Source organism: Polychytrium aggregatum (genome assembly GCF_025602895.1).
Source record: "Polychytrium aggregatum strain JEL109 chromosome Unknown BJ171scaffold_56, whole genome shotgun sequence".
Taxonomy (NCBI): Eukaryota; Fungi; Chytridiomycota; class Chytridiomycetes; order Polychytriales; genus Polychytrium; species Polychytrium aggregatum.
Genome location: NW_026516258.1, coordinates 170019 through 180090, shown reverse-complemented (window position 1 = coordinate 180090; position 10072 = coordinate 170019). Strand labels below are relative to the sequence as shown.

The following is a 10072-nucleotide window of genomic DNA, read 5'->3' as shown; positions in this document are numbered from 1 at the left end:
GGGATGAGGGTGGAAGAGCATTATCGCTGGTTTGAGAACCGATCAAAGCCGTTCAGCCAGATCGATCAACATCAACCGATCCACAAGCCATCCGGGTGTGAATGTGTCTCGTTTCAAAACAAGATCTGCCGTAAACGCAGGACTCGATGGATGGTTCTGTTCCATCGATCAGCTCATCCGGTCGCCCGGCCAGGGTGCTCTCGATCTGCATCAGAGCACCGCTCTCCAGGTATGCATGTATTGTGTTTCGCATGGAACATCGGGATGACAGGCACTGCGCGAAGTGGCCCATTCACCCAACGCAGACTATCCTCGACTCTGGAGTCTGTCTCGGCAGATCCCAGGAAGTGAGGTCGATTCTGCCATCATCCGGTCATCAGCACGATCCTTTGATCGGCTCGGATATCTTGGACCAACACGCTCTTCATCGAGAAGAGATCCGAATACATCGAAGCATCGGCGGGGGTGCTCACCGCGCAAGCTGTACGGAGTTGAAACCCACACGTGCGCATCCGAGGCACATGGTTGCGAAGGGATCAGGCGCCGAGCAACAACGCACGAGCACGAGAGGGAGGTGAGGCATGCGAGCGCCAGGGCCGGGTCACAGGACGGGGTCATGGTGGACAAGGCCGGTGGGCGGTCGGAAGTTGCTCAATCGGCTTGTCGCAGGCCCTCGCCCGACTGCTGAGTCGATCGCCAGGCCGCGACGGCAAAAGGAAAGTTGCTTGCGTCTGGCAACGAGGACCAACGCAGTGACTCTGCCAAGTCTGCGAAGAAAGTCCGTGCGAGACGAAACGACCGGCTGGGGTGCTATCATTTGACGGGCCAGGGGAGCACCACGAGCGACCCATGGTCGGCGGTGATGCGGCTGACGATATGAGGTGAGTCGACTGGTGACGGAAGGAGATGCGGCTGCGGACGAGCGATTGCTGGGCAGACGGATGGACACTGAGTGCAAGACGAGCGGTGGAGCGAGGGGATGCCCAGGACGAGAGACAGGCTGAACCAGGAGCGGCTCAGCCAAGATTGCGGCTGAAGCCCGACGGCCTGTGCACCGGAGTGAAATTAACAAAAAGAAAGGCCGGCGACGACTCGTGCAGGCCGGGGGGGAACCGATGGCAGACGCGCACGGACTGCGGGCCAGGGGAACGAACCACAGGAGGCCAGGATCGTGGCGGCATGGGACTTTGGTGGACAGGAGAGCCAATGTGTTTGTGGCTGTTTAAGAGTTGTCGCGGTGGTTGTCGCGATGGTTGCTGTCGCGGTTGTTAGCACGGTTGTTAGCACGGTTGTTAGCACGGTTGTTAGCACGGTTGTTAGCACGGTTGTTAGCACGGTTGTTAGCACGGTTGTTAGCACGGTTGTTAGCACGGTTGTTGCGATGGCCGATGCCGGCGCTGCATCCTCTGGGATCGCACACCGATTTACCCTTATTCACCATGCAAATGGGCCTGGCCCACGCCAGACACCATCGACACCATCGCCGCGGGAACCCACCCCGTCCACACCGACACCACTGGTGCTGCCCACCCACCCCGCAGACATGGAACATCGCCCTCCAGCGCCACCACCAAGCCGGGGCAATCGAGTCACAGCCGCGCAAGACCACGCGATTGGTCCGCCGAGCACTGGCTGTGGGATGTCTGCATAGCACCGACAGTGTGCGCGACAGCCGTGCAGCACGGACGGCACAGGCGACGCAAGGGTGTTCGTATGATGGGACACGTTGATGTTGATTTCGCGATGCAGTGCGTTCGAGAGGGAGAGTTGGATGATAGTCGACGACAGCCGTTGAAATGACGAAGACTCGTCCAGCAACAACAGCAACAGCAACAGCAACAGCAACAGCAACAGCAACAGCAACAGCAACAGCAACAGCAACAGCAACAGCAACAGCAACAGCAACAGCAACAGCAACAGCAACAGCAACAACAGCAACAATAGCAACAACAGCAACGACGCCGCATGTCGCACACAAGTGCAACACGTCTTTGTTGCTGAGCGGCGTCACCTGCAGTGCGCGGCGAAAGAAACGGCCAGTCGGCAAGTCGGGGAGCAGTTCAGCCGCAGTGTGACGCGTCTGCACAGTATATGTGCTGCACACCGAGCTGCAGCTTGGTTCTGATGCTGCGACTCGGCCTGCGACTCCTGCAACTCGGTCCTGCGATTGCATCCAATTCGCTCCATGAAACCGAGGTCTTCAATCGTCCACCCGTCGGTCAGCGATATCGCTGCCAACGTCGTTGCTGGATTTTTCTTGCGTTCCTTGCCAGACCCTGCCGCGATTTGTCCTTGACACTCTCATCGCCAATACACGGCTCTCCCCCACCCGGGCTGGTGTTCCTTGCCTGTCGTGGGGCGCTGTGCTGCCCTGACCGTTGGCCATTCCTGTGCGTTCAGTGTGGCTCCCTTGTTCGCCAGCCAGGCAAGCCCGTTCGAATATTGCTCTCGGGGTCGTTGGTAACTTGCTGTCCCGATCGACATCGACACCAGCTCGATGTGCACATGAATCCAGCACGATGCATCGTATGCCACGAGTCAAGCACCATGATGCTCCTCCAACACCCCTGGCCCACAAGTATCCCCTCGCTCGTAAACAGCCCCCCTCACTCGCAAATGTCTTGCCGCACGGCTCCCCCACCTCCATCCCTGTGTTTGCTCAGCGGCCCTGTTGGCCTTGGTCGGTCCCTGCTGACAATGCGGCCAGACTCGCCTTGATTTGTACTCCGTTATGAGACCTTGTGCTCGCGTCGGCCGAGTCGCCCTAACTTTCAAAGCAAAAGATCGACGTCGTTCCTCCAGATCCACTGATTCCCATCCGTCCTGCCTGGCTGCATCCTCTCCCAGGAGTATCACCCAGGCTGCCTCCACCCTCCCCCTTTTTTCAAAACCCAATCCGCCCTCCCTCGGCTCGCTATTCATCTTATAAGCAGCAGTCGGCTCAGCAGCCTCCTTTCCTTCCGGCTTTCTCTCCCCTGATCCCGCCCGTGCCGGCTTCCTCCCCCTTTCCTGCTGGCTCTCTGGCTTGGCTGTCCAGCTCCCTCTGTCTGTCCTTTGCCTCGCCAGGTCGTCTGGTCTTGCCTCCAGCCCGCTTCATCCCTGCGTCGGGACTGCTGTCTGCTCATCCGCCCTCCCCCCTCTCCAGCACCCCACCATCCCAACCCCTTCCGCCATGACCTCGGTGCCTGTGCGGATCGTCATCTTCGTGCTGGTTCTCGGCCCGACATTCTTCACCTTTGCATGGTTCTGGCTATACCACAACAATGTCAAGTTCCATCCTACCGTGCGAGTGGTCGACCAGGCCGACTTGGGCTATCTGCTTCTCTCGCTGCTCCCCGTCGCTGCCATAACCGTCATCAACTCGCTCTCGGACATCTCCATCCAAGCCGCCCTGCATCGATGCCAGGCCCTTGACCTCAACCACTCCCTGCAAAACATCTGGCGGCCCCGCTTTGAGGTCCTGAAGCACCTCAAGAAGCGCTACACCATCCTTGGCAACCCGTGGTCCGTCGGCGACATCCTGATTGCCCTCTTTATCTTTCTGCTGAACCTGTACCTGTGGTCGCTGCCGGTCGTCACGGGACTGCTTGGGCCAAAGACCTCCGATCCGATGTGGCTCCAGGTCCTCGGGATGTTTGCGCACTCAGGTTCGATCCGCTCCGCGCTTGTGATGTCGATTGCAGTGCTGATGGCGATGGTGATGGCGATGGTGATGGTGATGGCGATGGTTTGGGGTGATTGGAGGGTGGGCCCATTCACCATCTGTGGTCCCCCTCGCCTGGACACATGTTTGGTCCATGTGGATCAGGGACAATGGCCCACGTCGCCGTTCGTGCCTTTCCGCTCTAACACTCAGTCTCCAACTCGCCCATCTGGGTTCCTTTGCCGTTTTTCATTCTCGGTCCCTGGTGCACTGCCTGGTGCGCTGCCTGGTGCACATCTCCCTCACCATCTGACACTCTTACCCGCAACCCGGCCACCCGTTGCCGGGTCTTTGGCACAACCCACCAAACTCACTCCCCTCGCTCGCTTGCATGCTTCGACCGCCCATGCCATCCAACAGCCCTCCCTGGCATGTGGGATGCTGGCCTCGCCATCGCCTTTGCCATCCGCGAAAACTATATCGTCAAGAGCGTTGCCGGCGCCGAGGCTGGGCAGTTCCACACCGGCATTCGGTTCCACATTGCCCTGGGCTACATCAGCTTCTTCCTGATCTCCTTCCACTGCCTCTTCTTTATCGTCTTTTACTCGGTGAACGGCGTCTTTGCGGCCAGCATGTTCCCGTGGCTGTCGACCCTGGGCTACTCCAACGGCACCGGGTTCATTTCGTGGGTGGCCATGATCATCATGGTCGCGACATCAATCTATAAGGTGAGTGTCCAGACGAGAATGAGAACGAGAATGAGGACGACGCAACGATTGCATCATGTTTGTGCCTGCTCTATTACCGCCGGCTGCAGTGTACGGCTCTGCCATACTTGTTTGTCGCCGCACTCACTCCATCTTGCTCCCCTTCGTCACCACAACATCCTTCTCACCCCTCCCCAGGCCCGTCGCCGCAACTATCGTCTCTTTGCCTGGACACACAAGCTCTATGTCATCTTCATTCTCTTTGCCGCCTCCCATATGGGCATCCGCTGTATCTACCCTGTGCTCTCGGCCATCGTCCTGTTCATCTTTGACCGCCTGAGCGCCCATCTGCGCACCAAGCGCCAGGCACACGCCCTGATCAGCCAAACCACCTCCGAGTCCATCGTCAAGGTCGACATCCCCATTCTCCCTGGCTGGAAGTCGACCTCGCGATACGCCCCTGGCGACTGGATCTCCATCCAAGTGCCCTCGATATCCTCCGACTGGCACCCCTTCAGTATCGCCTCTTACAACCTCGACACCCCCGACCGCATGACTCTGTTTGTGCGTGTCCATGGCCGCTGGACCCAGGCCCTCAACGACATTGTCGCCGTCGAAGACGATGTCCTTGTGCCCGTCAATGTCGATGGACCTTTCGGATCCCGCCGCACCTCGTATCTGGCCTTTGACAACCTGATGCTCGTTGGCGCCGGCACTGGTATCGGTGCCCTGATCCCGTTCATGCGCCACTTTGTCGTCGCCGCCTCGCCGCAGGCCAAGATCCACCTCGTCTGGATGGCCAAGAAGGAGACCGACATCCTGGTCTACTGGCGGCTGCTGTCCGACCTCTCCAACCCAAACTCGTCCCTCTTTGGCCGCGTCAAGGTCCATCTGCACTTTACCAAGCAGCCACCAAAGGCCAAGACCCCGGTGCTGCAGAAAAAGTCGTACCTCGAGCTCGTCACGGCCGAGGAGGCCGATCTGAGCGACGACGAGGCCTTTGACGTCGAAGATGACCGCGCCTACGAGGACCTGGTCGACGTCGTCGGCTCGCCGGCACTCTCGCACCGCTCGGGGTCCAAGCGCCCGCGCTCGTTCGTGAGCCACAAGTCTGCCCCAAAGTCGCCCGGGATGGCCCACAAGCGCTCTTTTGTCGGTACCCCGCGATCCGTCCATAAGGAGTTCCCCGAGTTCTACGACGACTATGTCGAGACCTCGTCCACGGCCGTCCAGCCCGGAATGACGCCGCTCGTTGGCTATCAGGCCATCATGAAGTGGGCCGCCATGTCGCCGCCGTCCGAACCCGTCGCCATCGTCCTGGACGATCTCAACGTCGTCGCGGATATGGAGGTCGACGTCGCCGTCCAGTCGCCCCCGATGGCCCTCGCCAGCTCGTCAAAGTCCAAGACGACACGGTCCCTGAAGCCCATCAAGAGCGAAGGCATCCTCTCGCCGGCACCCAGGATGGCCGCAACCTCGTCGGCCGCAACCACCCGCAAGTCTTCGCACCACTCGCTCAAGCCCGTCGATCAAAACAACTCCCTAGGACTGGGACTGGCCGAGTCGTCGCCGGGCATGGCTCCCCGTGGCTCCAACATCCACAACAAGCACAGCACTCGAACGCTCCGCCCGATCCACGACGAGGACGGCAACGTACCCTCGACGACGACAGCGATGGCACACCGCCGGTCGCGATCCATCCTCGACATCCTCGTGGCCGATGTGGATCCAATCACGTCCCCCATGGTGGGCTCCAACACCCCCGGTCTGCGCAAGGCCCTCCACGAGATCATGAACTTTGACGAGCCCGAAATCAGCCTCGACATCAAGCTCTTTAGCAAGCGCCAGAGCCTGCACGCAGAGAGCCATCACTCCAACCCATACAGCAACTCGCCCCGCATCATCACCACCGACCCAGACGACGTGGGCGTGCATGATCCGCTCGAGCAGGGCGCATACAGTCCCGAGACAGCGCTTTCCAAGACAACCCAGGCCTCGGCTGACACTTTGCTCGCAGGCACTCCCCTGACCGACCCGCAGCGCCAGCAACTGCCCCAGCAACTGCCCGAGAAGCGATTCAGATCGCCGCGGTCGGCCCAGGTGATTCTGGCCGTGGCCGTCTTTGGCATGGCCGCAGTCGGCTTTGTCTTTGGACGGCTGATCCAGCCCGGCTTCGACATGAACACCTGCACGGGCACCGATGCGTATCTGACCCAGGGCCTCACGCACTTTGTGTGCTTTTACTGGTTCAACTGGGCCGCCGAGGTGCTGGCGTGCGTCTTTGCCCTCGCTGGCGGGCGGCTGGTCATCCTGGTCTCGAACTACATTCGCCGCACGCGCACACACGAATATGCCCGCACCCGCATCGGCCCGGACTCCTCCGACTCGCCAGAGAAGCCCGAGCCAGTCGCTGCCGGCACAAAGTCCCCGAGCGACAGCAAGGAGTACATCCTCAGCCTCGTGGACGACAACCTCGACGCCGGCATCCCCATCTCGGCCCTCAACCACATTCCCGAGTCCATCAACTGGTTCTCTGGCCGACCTGACTTTGCCAAGATCCTCGGGGACATTGTCAAGGACTGCCGTGGAGAGAACGAGGATGGTGACGGAGGAAGAAGAGAAAGCAGCGGCCCGATGAGCCCGCAGTCGACCTCGTCCGCGGCTCGTGTCTTGAGCAAGAAGCGTGCCGCTCCGATTGCCGTCATGGGGGCTGGACCGGAAGCCATGATGCGACAGCTGCAGCACCTCGTCGTCACCACCGAGGATGCCCACTGGTTCCGCGAGTCCTGGAAGGTGTAATACCATCCCTGGTGAAACAGAAGATCGTGCACGGGGATTCGTCATTGCCTCCCCTTCTTTGTCGTTGTTCCGAGTACTCTGCCGCTTGGCTTCGAGCAAAGACCGCCCCTACAGCTCCTGGCAGACAGCACTACGAGCGAGGAGTCGCTACGACGGATCCTTGCACTCACCATCCCACCCTCGACAACACTTACCCGACCAAACAATACCCACCAAGCTCCACCCGGGAACCATATTCGTGGATCCCGGACAACCCGCCCCCTGTTGATCTGACGCTCACGCCACCGGTTCTGTCCCTTCCCCTGCCCTTCCCCTCTACCCTCGTTGGGGCTGTGATGATGCTCTTCGGATCAAAGTCGCTGTGCGTCGCTGTCTCCGAACTCTCAGCCACTTTCTCTTTCGTTGCCCCTCTGCCAACGCAGCTTCTACTTCACTTGAATATTTCTATGCTATAATACTTTCTTTAGCCTAACTGCCTCACCCTGTGCCGCTCTCGCTTTTCGCCCTTGACCGATTCTTCTTTTTCGTTCGATGCCCCCCCCTCTTTGCACAACGATTCCACTGTCGTCTACCCTCTCCCTCTTCTTTCTCTTCCATTGCTTTTTCCTCCTTACTCTGCTCCGATTCGCCATTCAATATGTCCGGCATGATTCCACATTCACCAGCTCTGGAGATCGAATGTGGATCATGGACGAGGACGCGTAGATATCGATAGAGATACGATGTTTTGCGGAACGAGGTCCCTGGGCCTGCCTTCCCTCTCTCTCCAGTCTCGTCGGATGTGCTCAACCGTTTCTATGAGCAATGCCAGCCCTTCCCCCCTCCCCCCGCCTTCTATGCGTTTAGAACAAAGGTCAAATGAACAGAGACGAATGAATTGATTGAAAACAGTGACAGATGCATCGTGACATGCCGGTTTTCACTTGAGACGCATGGAGCCACTCATGCTCTCGAGGGTCACTTTGGTTTGGGAAGGATCGTCGTGAGTACACCCGGTCGATCTCCTGTGGCGATGATCGACTGGCATACCGAGATCATGTTCCTGGCTGCATTGATGTCTCGATCCCACAGCGTATGGCAGCTTGCACAGCTCCGGACAAAGTGTGGTTTCTCGATATCAAGATGCTCGACCTTCTCGAGTCGCTTGGCTTCCCGACAGTGTGAGCACACCTGGGATGTGTTGAACTCGTTCACCGAGCACACATGGATCTTGGAGACGGATTGGTCTGGTGGTCGTCTCTGGTGGTGGTGGAACTGCTCAAAGTACTTGGCAAACCTGAGTCTCCTGGGACTGGATGCATATCCCTTCCCTTGCTTCCAGGATGCATTCCCAAAGGCAATCACGATGTCGGTCTCCCTTGGTGCCTGGTCGATGACTTGCTTGCACATCTCGTGGACGGTGCGCTGTCGCTTGCCGTAGAGATCGAGTCGCTTGAATCGCCGTCGCCGGGTCAGGCTGAAGTACAGCTGTTTGTCCAGCATGTCTCCATCGAACACATGGCGAATGTATTGCAGGAAGGAAGCCAACCCGGGGATCTTGGGACTTGGTGTGGTGCTCATCCATTCCTGCAGATCAAGGATCTTGTGGGTGCTCTGGATCCACTTGGTCGCCTGGGTGGTGTCTTTCTCTTGCGGGGAGCCATCTGGCGAGAAAATAGCGACGATGGCTGGTTCTGCCCTTGGGGAAGAAAAACTCTCCTCAAAACCAGCGCATTTTGGGCTGGCAGAGATACTGCGCAGTGGCGTCCTTGATTCAGATCCAGAAACGCATCGCTCGCTCAATCAGTCGTGCGAAGACATCTTGTCAAGGTGAGTCTTGCCCGATAGCCAAACGATCATGTCATCTCGCTGACACACAGCCACGCTTGACTAGGTTCCAACCAGAGAGATTCAGATGGTGGCGGTTCTTGTCCGCAATCGGAGTGGAGCTTCCAACAATGATACAATTGGTCATTCCTCCACACCAATTGCCCACCACCACCGTCAATCGGCTCAAGACGATACCAAATGCCGTCAACCGGCCATGGCCGGATTCCAACTTTTGCTGCGCCACATTCGACGTGACTTTCAGGTGACCGAGATGAGCAGCCGCGAGGGGCCGGAAAAAATTGATCGGGCGATCTGCCTTGCCAACCCAGATTCCAACAACCACCTCGCCATCCCCCCGCATCTGACCCTGACCGGCTCCAGCCCCGGCTCATCCGCTGAAGGCTGCCATTGCCATCGCCGATTTTTGACTGTGCAGATCGAATTGCTCTTTCGACATCGTATATTCGTCTCCCTGCGATCATCCTGCCTTCTGTGCATCCCACCACCACATCACCCTCCGAACAGAATGGTCCAAACCGTCGGCGCTTCCCAGCTCCAACAGCAGCAAATCACCAAACGGAAACGAAAGCGAGGCGCTAAGCGCTCTCGTGAGCTGGTGGACGGCCTGGACTCCCCGCTCACTCGCATCAACCCCCAGAGCCTCTCAGGCCGTGGCTCTGACTCGGATAGCGAACTGGACGGAAGTAAACACCCAAGCAAGTCTCCCAAGACCGGCCCTGATGCCAACAACACGATACCATCGGCGAAAGGGGGCCATTCGTCTCTGAGCCAGCCCAAGAAATCAGCAGCGGTTTCCACCGCCCCTGGCTCCACGCTCCTTTCGTCGCCCTCCGTCGCCTCCTCATCCAAACCGTCCAAACCCATCTCTCCTGTTTCCTCGGCCCCGCTTTCGACGTCCCTCTCTGCCGCCCCAAAATCCTCCGCGAGTTCTGCTGTGGTCAAGAACGGAACCAAAGTCGTCAATTTCTTCGACAATCTAAATCTGGATGGCGACAGCGCCAATGATCGAGCCAGCACTCTCGAGGGCAAGCAATTGGCAGAGGCAGGGAAGAGTAGCAAGAAACGGAGAATTGTACCCGAGGCGACGCATCTT

General features: G+C 58.7%; 1 protein-coding gene across 1 annotated transcript; it reads left to right on the top strand.

The window, feature by feature from the left end:
* Positions 1 to 3172: 3172 nt before the first annotated feature.
* Positions 3173 to 7149, top strand: BJ171DRAFT_429385 (uncharacterized protein; the record flags this gene model as incomplete). Its single annotated transcript, XM_053107870.1, has 7 exons — positions 3173 to 3647; positions 4064 to 4371; positions 4549 to 5297; positions 5787 to 5874; positions 6424 to 6663; positions 6796 to 6921; positions 6997 to 7149. The coding sequence occupies 7 exons, from the start codon at positions 3173 to 3175 to the stop codon at positions 7147 to 7149; spliced, it is 2139 nt and encodes a 712-aa protein (XP_052962593.1).
* Between the last annotated feature and the right edge of the window lie 2923 nt (positions 7150 to 10072).